This window comes from Amblyomma mixtum, chromosome 5 (assembly GCF_055824585.1).
Source record: "Amblyomma mixtum isolate Tamu chromosome 5, ASM5582458v1, whole genome shotgun sequence".
In the NCBI taxonomy this organism is placed as follows: Eukaryota; Metazoa; Arthropoda; class Arachnida; order Ixodida; family Ixodidae; genus Amblyomma; species Amblyomma mixtum.
The window spans coordinates 20,022,576-20,045,659 of NC_143016.1; the positions used below are offsets into that span (position 1 = coordinate 20,022,576).

General features: G+C 46.4%; 1 protein-coding gene across 2 annotated transcripts in view; it reads right to left on the bottom strand.

The window, feature by feature from the left end:
- Ubr3 (Ubr3 ubiquitin ligase) overlaps positions 1-17,611 on the bottom strand; it is an 82,735-nt gene extending 65,124 nt beyond the window's left edge. Inside the window, exons 1-6 of one of the 2 annotated variants that reach the window (XM_089543556.1) lie at positions 17,290-17,611; positions 7,330-7,543; positions 5,374-5,519; positions 3,913-4,062; positions 2,752-2,859; positions 1,391-1,417 (exon numbers count right to left, since the gene is read on the bottom strand). In XM_089543556.1, the coding sequence (XP_089399682.1) occupies positions 1,391-1,417; positions 2,752-2,859; positions 3,913-4,062; positions 5,374-5,519; positions 7,330-7,543; positions 17,290-17,596 (952 nt within the window). In that variant the 5' untranslated portion in view covers positions 17,597-17,611. The remainder of the gene's footprint in view (positions 1-1,390; positions 1,418-2,751; positions 2,860-3,912; positions 4,063-5,373; positions 5,520-7,329; positions 7,544-17,289) is intronic. The other variant, XM_089543557.1, reaches the window with a different exon arrangement.
- Positions 17,612-23,084: the final 5,473 nt, after the last annotated feature.

Here is a 23,084-nt window from a genome sequence, read left to right on the forward strand (position 1 = left end):
TCCACTAAAGAAAATACGAATTTCATGCCATTTACCCAGCTTGCTAACACTGGCAGTCGCTTTACTGCATGAGTGGCAGGTGCGCGAGAGCAAACTTCTAGCAACGTTCAAAGCATGCGTGGCCACGTGGTGCTGGAATATGAAACTACAGGATTGCTGAAAGTTCAGTTTGCATTGGAAGGTCCGTTTATCCCTACCAAGTTGAGCCGCAGACGAGTATGGAAGGCAGGATGGGCTGTCATTTTGTTGCCTATGACTGCTGGTACTGCACCATTGTGCGTGCATCTTGTAACTGCACCATTGTGCGCGCACAGCGATGCTATCCCGCGAGAAACAACATAAAGAGTGCAACGGCAGAGAGGGGATGTACGCATTCGCTTACATTCGAAGTGCTTTTGGCCAGCAAGGGTTGCGAGTTGGACATTTACCTATATTCGGAGCCAACTTATGTGCGGCAGTTCACAGTAATTTGAACAGGTCACGCAACGCAGTGCATCTTCTAGTCACTCCAACCAGGATAACTTGTATTTGAATTCTGCAGAACTCGAAAACAAATTTGCAGTTACCTTTGAGCATAAATTACAGAGATTTTACAGTAGAGATGTAGAGTTCCACTGTTCATGCATCTATCAGGCAAAGTAAAGACTACCCTTACCATTACATTAACATGTCATCAAATGGTGAAAGAGAACAACACACACAAGATAAAGTCAAGCTCCACCATCAAAAGAAGGTAGCTATCGAAGAGTAGCTTCCCAAGAATGCACACATCAACAAGACTAAGCAATATCATGAAACAATGATGTTAAACATACAATACATTATTCCATACTTCTTTCATACTGCCTTCAGCATTTGACAAACACTGCCAGAAAAAAACCAGCCTTGAGAACGTAGAGTTGTGAGGTGTCGGCCCCACCTAGACTCCATGTGTGATTGTCAATTCAAAGCATCAAGGTATACCACACCCGTTCTGTGCTCACGTGTGCGTATGCATACTTCTGTGCACACGCATGTCCATGCCTAGAAAACTCAATAACAGTGTAATGGGCCTTGTCAGGGAAGGAAACCACTGACGGCGTCAATAAAAAACTGCCAATACCAGTGCCCACATATGGTTTTCTTAGTGCCTTGAAGTCTGCAAGTAATAATCAACCTTAAAATGTTTCTTGCAATGGTTCTTATTAGGATCCGTAACATGCACTTTGAAAACGGACCAGTACTACAGAATGGGTGCTAGCAGGTACTATACATAGGCTTAGAACCACTTAACATGGTGAGAGGGAGCTAACAGGAAGCAGCTGGTGAGAGGCAGGGAGGGCAGCTGCCATGCAACACTACAGTGCCAGAGCACAACAAAGCCACACCGCAGCCAGTCTCACCAGCTCACCTTCTGTGAACATCTTGTACTCAGACACTGGAACAAGAGTGGAAGGCATTCAAATCGCTTGCTGCCACCAGCAGTGCAAAAAATGCGCTTCCCATCATTCTGTAGTCTAGGAAACACATGCTGCACACAAGCTTTCAGTTATCATGTATGTCTCAATCATCAAATGCACATGAATAAAAGACACTAACAAGGCCAGAGCACTGATTTTGCTGTCTTTATTAGCCCAAATGATAGTGGCTTACCCACAGTGGAATGCACATGAGTTAGCTGGAATTTCTGCAAACTAATAGTTCTAGTGCACTGCAGTCAGCCCAAAACCATGCAGTAAGATTTACCCAAACTAGCCACTCTTGCTACACAAGTGTTACAAGTACTAAAGCCTGAAGCCCCCACCAACAACTGTCTAGCTCATTATGACCTAGAGAGAGCTTGGCTTCTCTAAGTTTTACTGCAGTCCAAATAACAGCTCACTTATGAGCTTATGAGTCTGTGGCTGGTACTTGGCTGCAGTTGCCACTGCCCCGAAAAATTAAACATCCTCATCAAGTATGAGCATGTGTATTCATTCTACGTCTATGCTGTTTGCAGCCATGTTTTTTGAACAAATCAGAGAAGTTTTTGGAATAAATAAAAAAATGCAAAGAAAAACACCGAAAATTGACTTACACCTATATTCAGTTTCAAAAAAGGTACTCAAAAGTAAACAATAGCTTTCCATTGCACTTTTCCTGATATGCATTCACTACATTAATCAGCACTCGGCCATGGACCTTTTACTACCACTGGGTTTAGTTTAGCACCTATTTCCACCCATTAACACAACGTAGCTACCAAGTAAGCATAAAGGCTGACAAATGAATGAGCCCCATTTGAGCGTACCATGGACCCAGAATAAAAAATACAAAAGATGCAAGAAAAAAGAACAAAGAGAAATGAGCACTTGTTTGACTATTTTTTTTTCCAGTCTTCAATACACTAGCCTGCATGTGAAACCATCAATCTGCGCACATGGGCTGGGAATGATGGCAGTCCACTATGGTTCTAAATGTAAGCTCTGATTGCTTCATTACGACACTGCCCCTCTGTCCTGAAAATTCCTGCACTTCTCAACAGCACTGTCCTAGTGCACAAATAGGGATTATGGGTTTATGAGGTTTTACTGTCCCAAAGCAACTCAGGCTGTGAGGGACGCCGTAGTGAAGGGCTCGGGAAATTTCGACCACCTGAGGTTCTTTAGCGTGCCCTGACACTGCACAGTACACGGGCCTTTAGAATTTCACCTCCATCGAAATTAGACTGCAGCAGCCGGGCTAGTGCACGAATACTACACCTATGACGGATACTACACCTATGAGGCTTACCCTGGTACTCAGGTGGGCACTCCCAGTTCTGCAGCCGCCGCTTGGCCTCCTCATAGCACTCGAGGTTGTGCCGCAGAAAGGCCGCCTTTGCCTCGTCCTCCACATCCACTGCAGCGGGAAGAAGGGAATGTCTCAGGGGAGTCTAAACAGGTGGCTGATCAATAAACTAAGAGAACAGGCGCCAAGTGACACTGTGTTATAATGCTCGTGCCACCAACACTTTCAAGCGTGAAAGGCATGGCACCACAAACTGGCGTAGTGCCAGCACTTTAAAAGCTCAGGGTTTGTAGCAGCTTCTTTCAAGGTTCCAAAATCCACTGCATGGCCACTTCAAGGTGACTCACTAAAAGAAGATGGTTTGGTTGGTTTGGTTCATGGGGTTTAACGTCCTAAAGCGACTAAGGATATAAAGACGCCATAGTGAAGGGGTTCGGAAATCTCGACCACCTGGGGTTCTTTAACGTGCACTGACATCGCACAGTACACGGGCCTCTAGAATTTCTCCTCCAAAGAAATTCAGCCGCCGCGGCCGGGATCGAACCCGCGTCTTTCGGGTCAGCAGCCGAGCACCATAACCACTGAGCCACTGGGGCGGGGCACTAGGCAAGAAAACAGGAGGGGACACTTAAACTCCGCCTTAAGGTTATGACGCAATAGTGTTAATGGGTCAATAACGCCCATATATGTGGAACTGGTCATTCCCGACTTTACATTCATAGATCCCTGGGAGTTCTCATACCACTCCTGGAACAGTGGTGCAGCGGTTAAGCAATGGCCCTGCAATGGCAGGTGCTGTAACCAGTGGGGCTTGTGCAACCCAGGTGACTCTTCCCAAGTGACCCCTCACGACTAATCATTAATTTAACTGCCACCTGCCATGGTAGTCTGTTTGCTCACAATCTGGAGGGCAGGTTGTGATGATGATGCCACAAGGTCGCGTGACCTAGGTGGGCAACCTAGGTTGCCTCTCTGGGAATTTTTCGCTCCCAATGCCGACACCAACGACAACACTGGGTTTTCTGCAGAGCATTTTTTGCGTTAAACTGTACTGCCATAAGGTTTTGCACTATTGCCCAGAGCCAGAGGTACACAGATTCCCACTGCCATGGTAGGCAGAGAGCAGGTCATGAGAAGTGGCCAACAAAGTGGCCACACACTCACTGGCAGCAGCACAGGTAAGGGTGCGGTAGCTTAGAGGGTTGGTGAGTGCGTGGGTCATGACTTGCCGCATGACGGCCCCCATCTCACTCAGCTGATGCAGCATGGTCAGGAATCCGTCTGCCTCTTGCACTGCTTTCTGGCCCATCGCTCCTGGACCAAGAGAAGGAAACAGGGTCTAGACCGTGTGGAAGGGCCTCCTTTGCCTCTCAGCAAAAACCACACTGTCAGCATGCATTTCCTTTCAAAAGCTTCGCAAATGATGTATAACAAACCAAGTTATGTGCACAAATAGCCAGGAAAATCAGTTTTTCGCAAATAAAGATGCCACTACTAGTGTGTGCATAAAAGAAAAACAAAAACGCCAGATCATGAGGGTTTTCTGATGACTGCTGCATGCCAGTGCCACTATGACATGTTAAGCAATGCCAACATGCACTTTGCTACTCACTTAATTGCTACTTCCACAATTAGAACCTCTTCAATTACACACATACTCATTACTATACAGTCTTACGATTCCACTTGATGTGACAAACCACACGACTACCCAAGCCATACAAGCGTGCCAACATGGCCTAGGGGTAGTTTGTCTGACTCGCAATCCAAGGATCGCAGGTTCGAATCGCGACTGAAATTCTTGAACTTTATCTTTAAGCGCAAATCATTTACTTTATAAAGTTATAACATTTTAGACATGTGGCGGCCTTTAATTTGCATTACATGTCATGTATTTTAATCACTTTCATTCCACAGATCCGCATACGACGTCTCTGCACAATGAGCTGCATGATAACAGCACTTTTTCCGCCGAACACAGACCTTAACGCTGTCACGTTAAAAGGATACTAAAGTTGCATCAAAGCTGTGGCACAAACTCACTGATAATAGGCTCAAGTGGGCCACAGTGTCTTTAGTAACAGCATTAAAATGACGCTGAGTTTAAATTAAGCTGGCCTGTATCAATAATTACTACATTCTAATGACAAAGTAGCTGACTTCACTGAAAACAAAACTTTTATAAGCTACAAAAATCAAAAAAAGTAAAATGCGGGTCAACCCACCAACACCTGCTTTCACAAGCAAATTGCGATGACATCAATGCTTTGACATCAAGACAGTGACATGGTAAAGATTTTTGCTGGTCCGAGTGACTTTGCTAAAGATAGACTCTACTGTAACAGTTAGTTCCAAGTTCAGAATTATGATTGTTTTGCCTTAAAACATTAGCTGAAATAGGGGAAAGGTACAAACTCATTCGCTCTCAAAGTATTTCGGATGCCTGCATTAGTGCTACAGCTACTCAGGTTAGCTCTTGAACTCACCCCGGCCTGAGAGAGTTCTAGCTACTCTCTTTCGGGTGCACATCTCACATGACAAACAGATGCCTCTTCCCACACAGGAAGCAGAAGCCTACAATCTTCCCAGCACTTAAGATACAACGAAAAAAATGCAACCACTCACCCCCATCAGCGGCGTCGCTGTGCTCGCGCAGGTGTTGAACGAGGCGCAGGATGACACGGGGCATCATGGACTCGGCCACACAGAGCAAATCTGGAGGGGCAGGCGGCTTCCCCACCTGGGCCCTGGGGCCGTGTCGATGGCAGAACCTGTTCACACCACAGGAACACAGGAGGTAAACTGGCTGACCACAGTGAAACTCGCACTCAGAAAAAGAAATAAACTCACCAAAATGCATGAGACTAAATTCATAAACCTCAAATCAGTAGCACTTTCGGCAAAAATATTGCCCAATTATGTTCTACCCACATTCTCCTGCATTCTTCGCTGTGTTTAACTTTCATATGCAGTGTTTTTTCTTGCTTGACATGCAGTTTCCTTTACATATTTTTCTTACAAGCCTCATTCATGCTCCAATTTTTATAACCGTATAATGATGTCCTACCTGTTATTCTGAATCTATTCGATTCTTGCCCTCATGCAATACTGTGAGGTAATAAGACTCCCATCAAAGAGTTGATTCAGACAAAGGCAGGGAGCCTCTACGATTCTAAATCACCCTGTGTGTGTGTCGGGGGCACCAGTTTTGTGCAAAAATGTCACCTCGTCCTCGGCGGCTGCGTGACCTGTGCTTCTTAAGGAGGACTGCTTAATAACCTCGTGAAACGGGAGAGAAAGCGGAAGGAATCGTCGCTCCCGCAAGCAAGACGACGGGACACACGCTGACCCTATGTAATTTGCCTGCATTATAAAAATCTATAGAGCTAAGCAGAGTAGTAAGCGCCATCTTTCCCACTTGAATAAGTAGCCGTTCACTTCCCTGCTGTTCAGTGATACAAGTGACACTCCAGGATTGCTAACATCACTCATCACCACGGCATGTTTCTAAAGATTTCACCCCACTTCTTGATCGACATTCCACATCTGAAGATTCATAAAGAATTCATGACCACATCTGTGTCTACTAATAAAGCTTTCACACATTATGCAACAGTGAAAACTTGTTTTAACAACTAAGCCCCAATTGAAACATCAATGCATAGTGCGAACATAAAGCATGTGTGAAAACCAACAATTTGCCGCAGTTTTATTTGTTCCTCTGCCTAGTGCAATGCAATAGCCTACCTTTTAATTAAATGATCTGCGTCTGTCCAGCACAGAGAGAATAACAGCATTTTTCCATTTCATTTTCCATGCATTCTTATGTTAATGGAAAAGAAAAAAACTACATTAGCAAAATATGGCCCATTTTTGTCCATACGTAGGACACTCAACTGCTCAAACACAGGCAGATTATGCAGCCCAGATGGATACACTAAGACTCATTAAATATCACCACAGTGCAAAAATTGATTAACATGCACTGAAGCGCCTTTACAAGTGTCTCCCCTCTAATCCTATGCATCCCCCTGAAAAATAATTAATACCACATTCACCAGCAGCCTTAGCTGTAAAGGCCATTGTAGTCGGAACTCTGAAAAATACATTCAAGTTTAAAGTTGAAGAATATTTTATCAAACTCTGTTGGATCAAATTATCCTTTGTATTGAATAATTTCTGAGCACTGTAAAGCTACAAAGTGAATGCATAGGAAAACATATGACTATATCGTACAAAAATTAGCAATCAGATCCAATAGATCGAACATCGGGCGGCACCCGGCAACTCAAGAAACTGGCTTTTATTAAACACACCTCCAGGCGTTAGCTTCCCCGCAGGTCATCGAACTTCGGACAACTCCGGTCGACTCAAGAAGCAGGCTTACCCTCACCACATCTCCAGAGGTTAGCTTTCCTGCATGGCAGGTGTTATTGGCGCTATGGTGCTACGTAATGCACGCAGACCAATGCTGATGCGGTTTTTAAACTGCCTTGATAAGACGCACAAAGTATGGCACAGTTTCTGCAACGCCTCTTTGTTGGCCAACATCAGACCCCTCGCTTGGCACGTGACACTCACCCATCCTCACGCATAACACTGGCATCCCCGCAGTCACAAGCGCCACCTGCTTGGCTGCGGAACATGTTGAAGTCATGACCCTGGTGGTTGCCCTGCTGGAAGCACTCGGCACACAGGGACATGCAAGGCGAGATGCCGCACGTCCGGCACCGGTACGCCACAAAGTTTGCTGTCCATACCAGGCCACATGTGGTTGCATTGTCGTACCGTCGCACTGTGATCAAGGACCAGACAACACAAACACAGATGAAAGCACCATGGTTATCTGTCTGAGGGAAACCTGTGCTAGGCCTGACTGTGAGACTTCTGCCATTACAGGCAACTACAAGAATGATAACCAACCAAAATGCTAACAGCCATCTAGCATAATATTATTAGACAACAAAGTTCCTGACCCGGTTTCAAGCACTAAACGTAAACAGAATCAGGATTACAACATATGGGTGCAATCTCATATTCATGCAGATTTCAAATAAATGTGCTCAAGTTTGTCTAAAGTAATTAACAAAACTTCCATTCTCCTTATTACCAAAAAAGAATGCCCGCAATCGTGCTGCTTCAAGAGGCATGTCTGTTTTTGTCTGAAATTGCTCAGCTCTTTAACCAAATCTGTAGTAGCATCCATGGTTTCTTGCACACTCCCATATGAGTCCAAAGCTTACTGATCACACATCAGTTTACCTGGTACACTAAGGTCAGACATATTACAGGTGTTCTTTTCTCATCAGCTGTGACATCAGATCCTTAGCTGATAGCAAGTTAAATAGCATTGTAAGTAAGAGTTTAATGCTTCGTAGTAAATGGACTAGTGCTCTTTGAGGGAGTTTTGAAGGGTACAGTTAGAGCAAATGAGTGACTAACTCTTTTAATCAATAAGTGCTATCAGCAAAAATGCTATTAAAAACTGCTCTTGCCACACCATGTAAGTGACAGTTCAATACTTCTTGAAGACAGTGAAAAATGTCTTGAGTTTGCAGAAAGGGTGCCTCCCCATGGATCTCCCCATTTTTCCAGTGGGTTCTGCATCGGCAAACTCATTTCGACACAGGATTGCACTTTCCCAGAGGAGTTCTGAAGACCCGTAAGCTGCCATACTGCACATGATATTTTTCCTCCTCTCTTCTCATTTCTAACATGCTGGGAGCTGCACTCTTCCACCAGCACACGGGGAGCTCTGTCCAGTAGTGACATCATTATGCTGTTGTTCTTCTTTCTCCCTTTTCGCAGCACACAATACAACGTGCTCGGGGCAATGGCTGCTTTCTTCCCTGCTCTGCTGGCCCCTGTGGTGTATGCTGATAGCTCCACCAGAGAGGTTTTCCAGCACTTAAGGTGTCCTAGTCGTAGCAGTTCATAACAAAAGAAATTCCGTTGGCATGCATAACATTTTCTAAAGAAGAAAGTAACCCGAACATGGAGCACAAGACCACCACATTTCTGCACACCCACTTTTGACACCTTTGAATAAGGCACGAGCGCACAAGGGATTTCATCACAACATCTCCATAACCATTAACATGCAATGTACAAGAACAGCCCCTCGCAAAAGAGCCATGCCAAGACTTAAATATTGAGTAGAGCAATGCTCACAGCAAAACCACAAGACTGCCAAGCAAGACGAGCTGACTGAGTATTTGACTGCTGAATCAATATCTAGCTTACACAGTTTTGACTGACAGTCTTGTAGAAGTACGCCATACACTGCAAACATGTTCTCCTCTCCAACAAAACAATGGCCATTCCAGCCACCAGTTCAAGCAGTTAAGTGAAAGAAACTTCGGCACTGCCAGATTTATAATGCAGGAGCACTGCACCTGCCTCAAGCTTCCACTAGTGGACAACTTACTGTTTTCGTACAGTAGTAGCAGTAAAAACATTTATTGTTACAAAAGGAAGAGTTAGGGAGTATGGGGTTGGGGATAGATAGATGTGGAGCTTAAATGGTCGGTCTTCCCTATTCCAAGATCCCGTTGGCCTCTGCCGCTGCCTTGACCCTCGTCACCAGCATAAGCTGTGTGCTCGGGTCAGAGTCAGCCAGGAGGGCCTCCCACTGCTCTAGACTAGGGCTATTTATCTTTGGTAATAAAGGGCTTTTTTCACAGCCCAAGGTGGCGTGGTACGTTGTGGCGTAGCCCCCACACCACTCGCACTCTTTCGCGTATCTGTTCGGCCACATTTTGATATATGGCTCTGCTTGGGTAGGTGTCTGTTTGTAGTCGTCTGAGCGTGGTGGCCTGCTCTCTGTAGAGGATATCCGCCGGAGCCAAATACTTCTTGCGCACTCCCAACAACGCCTTCATTGCCTCCCCGTAAGATTCTGGCGTGCTGAAGGGTTCGAACGGCAAACCCGCCCTCCGGTTCGTGAGCCCTCGGACAACGGTGTCTGCCATGAGATTTCCCTAAACCCCAGTGTCAGGGACCCAAATGATGGTGTGTTGAATGTTTGTGTTGTTTGATCCATGTCTGTGTTGTTTTTGTTCGAAGAGGATACTCGCGGCTTTTCGGCCGATCCTTCCATCTCTGTATGCCCTCGCTGCAGCCTGGGAATCCGTCGCTATCCAGTAACTCAGTCCCTGCCGATTGGCTTCAGTCAGGGCTAGAGCTATGGCGATCTCTCCCGCTGCTTGTGTTGTCCTTGTGCGCGCTGATGCACCAGTAATTATCTTCCCATTGGCGTTCACTACTGCTACCGCCCTAGCATTTTCCTTCGTTCTGTACTTGGACGCGTCAACATACAGAACCATCTGTTTCTTCTTTAGGAACCTGTCCAACTCCAATGATCTCGCCACCCGTCTTCCTTCGTGGTTCTTCAGGTCCATGTTTCTGGGCACTGGTTTAACCAAGGAAGTGCGTACAACTGTTTCTAATTCCATGCATACATTGCACGTTTTTATTTTAAAATTTTGTTCTCTTGTACATAAGATGGTTACGTGTGGCTGGCACTGTGACATGTATCATAAGCGCTTATAATAAACTTTGACGCATCTCTAACCAAAAAATTTAATATTAAAGCACAATGTTTTAGAGCGGGCTTGGCTCCTTCTTCAGGGGTGAGTGGGAGCAGCAGCTAGTGTCTTCAAACTCAACCAGACGGGCAAATCTGTCAAAATGTTTAGTTTTCAATCTTAAGCTCTGGACAGAGTAAGGCCTGCTGTTGGTGACATCAAGTCAGGCACGTTATGTACACAGCACTGTGCGTAACAGCTACAGCCAATGATTAACAAGCGCAGCATTCAAGAGAGAACCAAAGAGAAGCACAGCAGAAGGGCATGACTGTGCCTGTGTAGGTTCTTCCATATATCTGAGGCCCATCCCAATTTATTACCATTAACCCTAGTGAGTCTGCAAAGCAGTTCTCCAAACACAATTCAGCGTTGGGGGATACTCAGCACTCAAGGCTCCAACAAAAAGAGAAAAGGAAAAGCAAGTCCACCTGCTACTTCTGAAAACCTTTTGTATAAGCTGTATAAGCTGCATTTGCATGTAGTCAATACACTTCAAAGGTATGCTAAAATCACACGATCATAAATTTTTCACATGAGGGCTGTTTAGAACTGAAACATGAGCGTACCCTTCAGTGGCACAGGTCCTAGCTTGAAACAACGGCTTCCCAAAGTACTTATGGATCACTAGAGACTGAAGCACTTTCCATTAAGTGAAAAATGCATGCTTTCTACTGAAAAGCTGTACCACAAAGTACACAAGTTTGCCCATAATTTGGTCGTATAAGATTAACCTGCACTGCATACACAACATCAGAGCTGACAAGTCAAAAAGTGTTCTAGCAGGCTATCCATCATGGCCCCATAGCTCACTGCACAAGCTTGAAAAGTGACGAGTCGATTGCTATTCATGACAAAAAAACTACAAGGGCACAGATGAAGCAATCCATGTTTCTACAGGATGTAGTGTGAGATAGCAATGAAAAGAAGTAACAAAAGACCAATGACTGTAAACTGGTATGTGTGTGCACGCATGTAAACATTGTAATCAGAACAACAAAGGGCTGACACCATGCCACTGACCAAACAAACCTTATCTCCGAAAGAGGAAGCAAAAGCAAAGAACCCAGACTAACAAGATAACCTGTGTGGCATTGACAGCACTGGCCCAACTAACAGTCAGCGAGACCTCACAGGGTGACCTTCTCTTTCTTTCGCTGCGCAAAATACACTCAACCAACTATATTCCCAACACTGTGACTACTATTACAAGCACATGTATTCAAAGCTTCACCTAAAAGAGAATTTATCTTCTTTCTCACCCCCTTCCCCATCTCCCACCACTATTTTTGTGGTCATTCATTTCCTGCACTAATCTGGTGAATTCCCTAGAGCAAAAATGCAGGCACAATAAACTGCTCTGCTAAAGTACATCAGAACTGAAAGATGATATTATCACCAATGAAACAACTATGACAGAGATTGCTTAATATAAGCTCTGGTCAGAGCAGAAGAGAGAATTTATACACTGTATTACTAGCCCGAAGACTTAACCTGAGAGATTTTATGCTATCACCAGTTTTTATTGCAATCTGATTACCCGGGAAACCCCATGGACAGCAAAACTGTCAGAGACAACGATACTAGGGAAGCTAAGCAGATGTCAGCTGCTACTATCCCTCCTTTGCAGCTATCTCTCCCTCCGAGATAAAGCAACATCACACTTGACAGACGTCACCGAGACAACTTCAATATGCACTTGCAATCTACTGGACGATGTTTACGTACCTCCAGTCAACACACCACTTTTCACACAAGACATATCTGTAGAAAGGCCACACAAAGCCTGTACAAACATTTGGAAGAGGCAATATAAGACTGGCGAATAACGAGGCAACCAAACAAACATGCAAGTTTAAAACAACCAAGCCTAAGACATTCGACCAACATGCAAAAAGCATCTTATAGGTTTTCCCTGGTCCGCGTTTCTTTTTTTACAGGCTGTTTGGCAGCTTAACATTTTCAAAAAAAGAAACAAAAGAAAAACTATGTTATTTGAAACAACTTAACGAATATATTTAGCAGTTCTTACAGGGCAAAAACCTCTCCCATGTCTCTCCAATTAACCCTGTCCTTCGCCAGTTGCGGCCACCGCATTTCCGCATATTTCTTAATCTCATCCGCCCATCTAACTTTCTGCCGCCCCCTGCTACGCTTGCCTTCTCTTGGAATCCAATCCGTTACCCTTAAGAACCAGTGGTTGTCTTGCCTTTGCATTACATGCCCTGCCCAAGCCCACTTCTTTCTCTTGATTTCAACTAGGATGTCAACACCCATGTTTGTTCTCTCATCCACTCCGCTAACTTCCGATCTCTTAACGTTACACCTATCATTTTTCTTTCCATAGCTCGCTGCGTTGTCCTTAAAGGTGCAGTGAAGAGGAATCTGAACTCGTCTTTTTGCCACGGGAAATCGATCTACACGTTCCGAGCATTCTTAGAAACCGAGACTTATTGCCCTGTGTGGCCGATTTCCCTAATTAAATCGAATTAAAGTACAGTTCCTGCCTTTATTTTTTTAATTCTCCCCGTACAGTGGGCGGAGTCGACCAATGCGTGGACTGCCTTTAGCCAGCTCCATGGAGGCTTTGCTTTTGCTTTATTTTGTTTTTTAGGTTTCTGTAAATAAATAGTTTCATTCGCAGATAATATAGCCGCAAAATAAGCCCGCAGAAATAAAAATATGCACGGACTATTTGCTCTTATGGATTACTACGTATTACTCCGCCGATGGCAGAGCGGCAAGCCACCAAGGGACTGGGTGAAAGGCACGCGTTGGTCGACTCCACCCACCATACGGGGAGAATTGAAAAAAAAAAAAAAGGCGGGAGCCGAACGTCACTTCGATTTAATTAGGGAAATCGACCACACAGGGCAATAAATCATAGTTTCTAAGAATGCTCAGAATGTGTAGATTGAGTTCCCGCAGCAGAAAGACGAGTTCAGATTCCTCTTCACTGCACCTTCAACTTAAGCAGAACCCTCTTTGTTAGCCTCCGTGTTTCCGCCCCATAGGTGAGTACCGTAAGATACAGCTGCTGCATACTTCTCTCTCGAGGGTTATTGGTAAACTGCCATTCACGATCTGAGAGCACCTGCCATATGCGCTCCACCCCATCCTTATTCTTCTAGTTATTTCCCTCTCATGATCCGGATCAGCTGTCACTACCTGCCCTAAATAGACATATTCTCTTACTACTTCCAGCACTGCGCCATCAATTGAGAACTGCTGTTCTCTTGCTAGACTAGACTGTTGAATATTACTTTGGTTTTCTGCATGTTAATTTTTAGCCCCACCGTTCTGCTCTGCCTGTCTAATTCATTGATCATGTTTTGCAGTTCATGTCCTGAGTGACTTAGCAAGGCAATGTCATCAGCGAATCGCAGATTACTTAGGTATTCTCCATTAACTCTTGCCGCCGTGGTGGCTCAGTGGTTATGGTGCTCGGCTGCTGACCCGAAAGATGTGGGTTCGATCCCGGCCGCGGCGGTTGAATTTCTTTGGAGGAGAAATTCTAGAGGCCCGTGTACTGTGCGATGTCAGTGCACGTTAAAGAACCCCAGGTGGTCGAAATTTCCGGAGCCCTCCACTTCGGCGTCTCTCATAGCCTTAGTCGCATTGGGACGTTAAACCCCATACACCAACCATCCATTAACTCTTACCCCCAACTGTTCCCATTTCAGGAGCCGGAATACCCCCTGCAAACAGGGAGTGAATAGCATAGGCGAGATCGTGTCTCCCTGCCGGACACCTTTCCTTATTGGAACACACCAGAAATTTCTGCCGGTGGTTGTGGTGGCCGCTTACAGTTCCAGGTTAATTATCCTAAATGTCTATGTACTCAAAAGGTGTGCAAGTAGAAAATCATTAGTAAAATCTATATTCTTTTCACTGAGACTTCACATTGCAATGAACAGGTTATGGTACTAGGCTGCTAACTCGAAAGATCCATAACTACAGCGCAAACGACAGAACAGAGATCAAGAAGGGACACCAAACTCTGTCCTGTCGTTTGCGCTGTAGTTATGGATCATCGAAAACACCAACTCGCCCAACAAATGCTTTCGTCGAACTCGAAAGAGCAGGTTCGATCCCAGAAGGGGCGGTCGCATTTCGATGGAGGTGAAACACTAGAGGGCCATGTACTGTGTGATATCAGTGCACATTAAAGAAATCCACTACGGTGTTCCTCATAACCCAAGTTGCTTTGGGATGTTGATCAACATAAAACCAACCAAAAAGCCTGCTCACGACTAGTGACTTTACTATACGAAAGGAAGCACAATGACAGTCAGCAAGGTGTACAGAAAACAGGCTTGAACAATGGACTTATACAGACAACACTGAAAATAGCAAGCTCATCACAATAGGTTAAAAAAAATCTGAAGCACCATAGTCACTGCCTTTTATTTGTCTTTAATGCAAGGACTTTTTTTACCTGTGTCCTTTTTGTCCTTTTTTATCTCTACCCCTTTCACCCTTTCCTTAATACCTCCCTCCACGGTATGGTTCACACCTCCACCCACCGTAAGAGTGATGCCACAACCTTCCTTATAACACTGCAACCCCTTTGCAGACTCCCACATTCTGTGACTTCGGTACAGTGAGGGCGCCTTTGTCTCGAGCTATACTGTAAATGAGCGCAAAGTATCCAGAGCGCAGATGGGCATTACTGCCATCTCAGAGTTTTCCCCATTACACAGCCAGGTGTGACTGTGCATGGAAGTGTGCGTCCGAGCCTGTGGCACGACAGACAATGCACCTGACTGTGGACCAGAAAATTCCATGTTCGTAATTTCGTAATGGACATCCGAGGTGACACTCGGTCGAGGAAAGTCGCAGATACAGCTCTTGCTGTATTAAACCTGCGGAATGAAAATTGGCTACAGGCCTGCCAGACCACCTAGTACTGCAACTACAGGAGCCAGGTGAACTGTCCAGTTAAAGGTGCCAGTTAAACTGTCCGTCCATAAACCTTTCCTGAAAGAATGAATTATAACTCAATTTAAAGAAAAGAGAATTGTTCAGTATTCACTTTCTTCCCCAGCTGCATCCTCAGCCAAAAATAGCTGATGTAGCCATCAGTGCACCCAGATCATCAATGTGTGTATATTTGCTTTCTTCCTCTGGACTGTATTCTATAGCTAAACACAGACAATTCATCGCTCTTTTCCTCTTTTGCTTAGGCCTCTAGCCCTCTTCTGTGCCCAGTCTGTTAATTCATTATCTTCAGAACTATATAATATGGCAGGCGTGAATTTTCTTACGTTTGAAAGAAGTGCCTTAGCCTATGGTGAAAAGCAACCATCCTAAGACAAGGCAGGAGTTCCCTCCATTACCTCCATATGCCACATGGGCTATGTTCCTCAAGAGCATATTTACTCCATGCACACAATACATGTTTTGCACCCCTTGCCAGTTATGGCTAGCCATTTTAATAGACCAAACAAAAGATATACAAACCCACTAAAAAAAAAAGCAGAAAAGCAAACTTATGCTGTACATTCAGCCAGATAGACTACTATAAAAAAAGACAAACCTCTCTACAGTTGGTGATAAAATTGATGAAAAGGTTATCAAAGACTGAAATGGAACTCAAAGTAACTCCGCATCTTTCTTTCTTTTTTTTTTTCAATTGTAAGAATTCCCAGAAGCACAACATAGATGACTGTGTGCCCATGAAAGGTCACACAATTTTAAAACAGCGCAGATGGATATGAAAGCAGTACAGAAATACGTTAATTGTCGGGACTGAAACAATGTGTGCACAGTGTATGATGCTGACAACAAAAGCCTAACCACTTCGGTTACCCTTCCCCTCCCAAACTTTTCCAGCAGAGATGTTGGCACTATCAACACATACAATAGACAGATATAGGACGATACGATGCGCAATTTCAATCCGTGCATGTTTCACTAATCACAAAGTATCGAATTGTACACAAGCACTTGGTTCCTATCCGACCCTGCCTCCAAACTTCGCCGCAAATCACGGTCTATGGTGACTCGCGAGTGACAGCAACCTTCCTGCAGGAAGTTAATAACGTTGACCCCGCCTGCCATTCGCATGGCCAATAACCTATCCGCAGCGCTATCGCGTTCACTGGTCAAGAAAAAGTTAAATGAGCGTGCCAAGTTCGGTGTGCTACATGGCTGGCACCGCAAACAGGAGGTTGCGCAACCGTCACCAGCGAAGACGCGTCGCCAAATCCTTGGCCGTACCACACCTCGCCAGTCAAAACAACTGCACGGTCGCGTGCGTCAACAGTGTCGAGGTGGTTAGAACAAGATAAAACCGCAAGCACATATGTTTCCCAACAGAAGCAAGCGCTCCATGCTTGGGAAAGCCGCACGACGTCGAGACAAGGAACACGTTCCGGGATGACGAACACTGCGTCCAAGCTAAGCGAGGCAGCTGGAGGCGTTCCACCTGTCATTTTCGCGTCGCGCACTAAAATTCAGGGCCAAGTTAATTCATCGAAATGCCGGATGTGCTAACAGATAGGAAAAGCGAAACACTTTTTGTAACGCGCACGCAGCCAATTCGAGTGTTGCAGCAACTTTCAACTCGCCAGTCAACTCGTCACTCCTAGGCGTTAACACAGTGGACTCCGAGAAAGAAACCGTTCTCTCCACCTGGTTACCAGGACACATCGGGTAATTTTTTTTTTTAAGGAAGCACGACGCTGTTGTCGTAGTGCAACGGATACAAGTGCAAAAAAGCACTGTGCAGCCTTCAACACGCACAAAAGCGCCTACGCGTCAAGGTGAGTGCGCAGCGTCCCACTAGAGATGACAAAAGTTGAAACAAGAACCAGCGCTGTACGACGACGGCGACGATGACTCGAAACAGAGCACCCCTTGTCTGCACTGGTCAGCGATCGCAGCTGCCAAGGCGACGCGATTTAGGATGTGACACTTCGAAATGCGTCCGACAGAAAAAGGACGGGCTGCTTACCTGTCTGGGAGAACTCGTCCGGAGTCTTGCCTCCAGCCATGAGCCATTTGCACCAATCTATGGTGTCCCATATGTCGATGGGCTTTCGAGGGTCGAGAATAATGTCCAATAATTCGTTCAGCTGCCTTGGGTTGCTTGTTCTTGCACATTCCGATTGAAAATACGCAGCCGCTCCTCTTTTCCCCTTCTTAATTAGCACTTCGGCAGCCATTTTACATCTCCATCTGCCGTCCAGCGTTGCCAGACGCTTTCTGAGAACCGCCCAAAAACGTGATGACGACAGCGGCAGTTTCGGTTGCGTTTCCATGCAGCGGACGCCGGCGACGGCGGCGATAGCGCAGCTAGCCGCTGGAGCTCTGCCGTATTCCTGAGCGCTGCTGGCCGCCACTGGAGCTTGGAACTGCCACTTCTTCTTTCTTTTGTCTCCAACAGCACGTGTGCTGGCACCTAAATGTTGCTGTAAAGAAGCAATATATGTTTATATGCACTGTTGCAAGATAGAATAAAGGTCAAGAAACTTTCATTTTTCGTAAATTAGCCACAGATTAGCCATGGTTCAGTCAGGATTGATAAACTATCGTCGATTGAATGTTATTATACCCCCGCAGTATCGTAAGCATGCTAACTCCGTTCTGCGGAAGGGGGGGGGGGGGGGGGGGGGGTTCTTGAGCCTTCCAGCCACCCCAGCAGTCGGCGCCTATGAGGCCAACCATATTTGCTTTAGGGTTGGAGCGGAGTTAGCGGAGTTTGGTTAGAACGGAGTTAGCCCTCCCGGTAGAGTGAGCGATGGGGTCAGGAGGAAGCATAACTTCTCCGTGGGCACGAAGAGCTCGCCCGCAAAATAAATCTCAGTGACATCGCGGACGACTTTATTCAGAGGTTCACTGTGCGAATAAACACATTCTGGATTGTGCGGTAGCTTTTGTGTAATGTGAAGGGCAGTGAAGTTCACCATAGTAAAATACGCCAGCTTTCTTCAGGCTGCAACTGTCCGTGAGCTCAAATTAGTCCCTCCCATAAAATCGGCTCTCAGTAACCTGTGTTACCGCTTCTTCTTTACGACTTCTGCACTTTGACTGCTGTTTGTGTATTCGTTTATATTTCGGAAAGATGCATGAAGAGTTTATATTCACGCGCGAGTTCATATTCAGTTCATAGCAAACGCGATGTATTAGAATCCGAAGAAAGCACAACGCTTATTACTGTTGGAGACGGAGGGGCCCTTGAGTTCACTGACTCGTTCAGCACCGCAGGGCCCGACTCCGAAGGACGGTGTAGAACTCCGTTATGAAGGAAACTGTACAGCAGGTTTATTTTTACATATTTACAGTTGAGATCGGAGTGTCGGTAACAAAGCAGCATCCCGTTAAAAACCCTTCGTAATCCCCAGATCCCTCAATGGGGAGTAATGTTCGGAGAACGATGTCCAATCAGGTAGGCAGCTGTGGACACTGGTGGTACCACCCGCGGCAGGGGGCCGTGCTGATGCTCACTCGCAGTTCGGTCGATGAAAAGACCACTGCGGCAAGTTCGGGTCCTCCGTGGGAAAAAGAATTTCCCGCAGTCTCCCAGCAGGTGAATGAACGGCCTTGTACTCCTCCGCCTGATGTCCGAAAAGTGGGGCCTCTGTCGAGGACACAGCCTTCTTTCAATTAACAGCAACAGCTTGACCTTTCGCAGCATCACTCCGTCCGGCGACCCGAGGGCAGACTCGGCCACTTGACGCCGCCGCCGTCGTCTCTGCTTCCGCCGCTGCTGCCGCCGTCGCCAGTCCTCGCCGCATGTATGCTTCATGATGACTCATGTCTGCCAGGAATTCCTCCCAGGTCTGTGTTCGCCGATCTTAACATTACTAACTAGTGCCGAAATATTAATGCTGAGATATTGGTGATGCAACAGTGTATGCATGGTCTAGCATGCCATCCAGGTGAAAGGCTGCGTGAGGTTAAGCCTGTCACAGTGTTTACGTTTCAAAAACAGTGCAAAATCCCCCAGTTCGCATTGTCAGGTGTATGGATACAAAGTCCGGCATAGCTAGCACTAGTTTGTCACGCTACAAAACGCTCAATTCCGACACATGATTCCTGCGTCCGCTCAGACACTTCTATATATAGTTTACAACAACAACGCAAACAGAGGCGCGTGAAGTACGTTTCGCTGATCTTATCGGCCAACTCCACACTCTCAAATGCCGACCTCCGTGTATTCTGCCCGTACAGCGATCACTGCTGGACCCTTTGGGCGGAGCGCAAAGCCAGGTCACGCGTTGCCAACCGGCCTATCGCAGGGCGTGCCGGCCTATGGCGTCACAGCAGCCACGCCTACCTCCTGGCCTATATGAAGTGATCATCCGGCCGAGAGGAGGATTAAAAGCTCTCTCTTTAGGCGGAGACATGAAGTTATGTGGGATTGTGACAGCCGCTGCGGCGTGAACTTAAGGAGGATAGTGTAGAAATTATTGAACTTAATCCCAAGCAAAACATCATTTTGGTGGGCGCGATGATTGAAGAGAGATGCATAGGCACCCGAAGGTAAAAATACTTCAGGTTGATCAGACAAAAACACGAAGTCACCGCCTACCTCACAGCCCCGGAGGGCAGTGACAAAGGGGTTATTCATGGGATTCTGGTGGAACACACGGAAGTATTATCGGGGACAAAAGTTGTATACTCCACGCGGCGGGAGCCGGAGCAACGGAAAACTGCGGCATTTTGGCGAGCTAAATCACGAAACATTGAAACGAGAGAAGCGACATGCATTTGGCTGTGTCAATATCGCCTGTAGATGGCGTTGCAACACAGTTTTCTGTTGCTCCGGATTCCACCGCGTGGGGTATACCACTTATGACCCCGATAGTACATATTCTGGGAAAACTTGGGTTGTTCGAGGAGCCACAAAATCAGAGGGGTCAGAAGAATGGTGAAGAGATCGACCTCGGTGCTGACACTCTTCGTGAATGAGAAGATGCCGTTTTGGATTTATTAGGCGGGCTCCTCAAGTGCCTGCTCTACAAAAATTAGTTTGAGGTGTGCAGCGCACATGCGCACGTTTTGAGCACCGCTCTGATGTGTGCCCGGACCCGGATGAGGTCATGTGCCGCGGCGGCGGCGTGGAGAAGCCGGCGGATAGACACGCGTGCGATCCTCTTTGTCGAAAGAGACATGCACTGGGAAACAAAAAGCGTCTTTGGATCTACCGAACTCCGTACACCCAGAAGAAACACGAGTGGGAGCGAAAACTGCAACAAGAACCTTCGCCTGGGTGGCCAATCGCAGCCGCCCCGGCTCCTTCCCTCGCCTCGATCCCCGGGGCGATTCCAGCTCCCGACCCTTTCGAGCTCCTGGCGAAGATCGTCATCAGGGCCGAGTAATGAACTCAACAAGCCAAACGAGGTGAGCTTGGTCGATAAGGTCTCCCAAAACAGTAAGGAGTCAGAAGCTATCGCAGATGAAAAAGATGGTAGAGAAACTCACTAAAAAAGTAGATGAGCTCGAACACTATGTTCAAAGAGGAGAAGAAAGTGTCAAAACAGCAAACATAGTTAAAACCTTCCCAACCCTCTACAGCTTTAGCTCGCGAGAGCGATCGATTATCGCACCTAGATCGTTATAGGGAGGAATCTCGCGATTTTCATGTGATGACCAAGCTTTTTGAAGCAGAAAAACATGCTCTGATCTGCTGTTGATGCTTCAACGATAGGGCCTTGATTGCGTCATCAAGCATTGATGATTCGATTTTGATCTTTTGTTTCAAACTTTTAAACTTGCATCGCCTGTTTCGCTTCACTTCTGCTGTCTGTAGATTGGGCTTGTAGGAAAGTGTAACAGCTCGTGTTTTCAAAGCTTTTCTTTCGTATGACACCTGATTAATTAGTAGCTTACATAGGTACAGTCTTTGTCAAAAGTAACCAGGCTGCATGGTTTGCTTCTAGCTCGTACAGTGGAGCCCTTACAGCTTCTCTGAACCTGAATTGGTCGTTAAACGTGAGGACTGGGGGCCTTCTTACCTTCCAACACCTGTCGATCTTTAGGAAAGCGACAAGGGCTCCACTATACAAGTTATAAGAAAAACATGCAGCCTGGTTACTTTTGACAAAGACGGTACCTACACCGTGAGCACGCTGTTCCGTTGTGTCTGGGCTACCAGCACAGGGCACACTGAAACTTTTCACGGGTTTTCTCTGGACGCTTCCAGTTTGCTTCGAACACCCCCCTTTTCCCCAAAGCCTTTGCATGGGACAAGGGAGCCTACCTCTCGAAGGACCTCAATCATTTTGGCATTCGTAAAGTCGATCGATCGAAGGTTTTCACTCAACTGGGTCGCTTGCACAAAAACCGTCGCTTCAATCGCGCGGCTGCTTGACATCTTGACAGCTAGATTCTTGTCCTCTAACGCACTCACAGTGAAGGCTGCGATGTGATCACACACAGCGTCGAAATTCACATCTTTGGACATCAGGTACAACGAAATATTCAGACGCAAGACATAGCGGTCTGAAAAACTCCCTTCATCATGTGTGATCTATAAGACCATCATGGGAAGAGGCACTCATTTCGCAACGGTCGAGCTTCATAGGGCGACAGCATATGTAAATGTTCTCGACTGCCTTTTCTAGGGTGCTTTATCTCAGAGAGGTACGTACGACGGAGCATTTCCATAATATTGTTGAAACAGCGCCGCTTGTGGATCGATCAGAGAGAATTACTGAGAGTTGCGCCATTGATCACACGTACGTGAAGTGCCGGACCATATACATAAACGTCCAAGTGAAGATCTAGTCAGCTGATTTCTTGTTGGGAGCCCGTGGGATGGCTTACCCACGTTTCGAAGCGTTCGGGGTACTTTTCAACGGAAAAGAGAGTGACAAGCTGACCCGCCTTCCTTGACGATACGCAACCAGGCGTAAAGACGCGGATAGCGATAATAATTGTAACCACGCTTCGGTGGTCAAATTCTGACGCGTTTACTAGCGACATATAACTGAGGTCTCGGTTTATCGGTGTTTAACGTCCCAAAGCGACTTTAGCTATGAGGGACGCCGTAGTGAAGGGCTCCAGAAATATCGACCATCTGGGGTTCTTCAACGTGCACTGAAATCGCTCAGTGCACGGGCCTCTAGATTTAAAATGAAAATGAAAATCAGTTTTGAGGAAAAGAAATGGCGCAGTATCTGCCTCACATTTCGGTGGACACCTGAACCGCGCCGTAAGAAAAGGGATAAAGGAGGGAGTGAGGGAAGAAAGGCTCCGGAATAATTTCGACCACCTCCAGGGGATCTTTAACGTGCGCTGACATCGCATAGCACGCGGGCGCCTTTTGCGTTTCGCCTCCATGGAAACGCGCCTGGGATCGAACCCGCGTCTTTCGGGTGAGCAGCCGAGCGCCATAACCACTGAGCCACCGCGGCGGCTGATAATTGAAGTTTCATGCATATACAAGTAATATTTACATTTACCCATTCACGTAAAGGCATGAAGAATTTCTAGTTCCGCAATGCGACGCAATACAACCTCATTTACCTGCTAAATGCTGCCAGCGTCACACTGGTCAAAATCTGCTGTCTAACTCAGCTGACACTCGCAGAGTACCGTGCTGGGTCATGCCGGCCGTGGCGCATCACGACAACGGCCCATATAAGCGCTGATAATATACCGAGCGGCAGCATTGCCAATCCCGGATTCGTTAGCGACTGTCTGCCTCTTATCAGCCTGTCTGGGGCTGATACATGATGTCAGAAGCGGTACCCACGGTGAAGCAGCTACGACGCTTCGTTCGTCCCGGCAATCATGGAACTA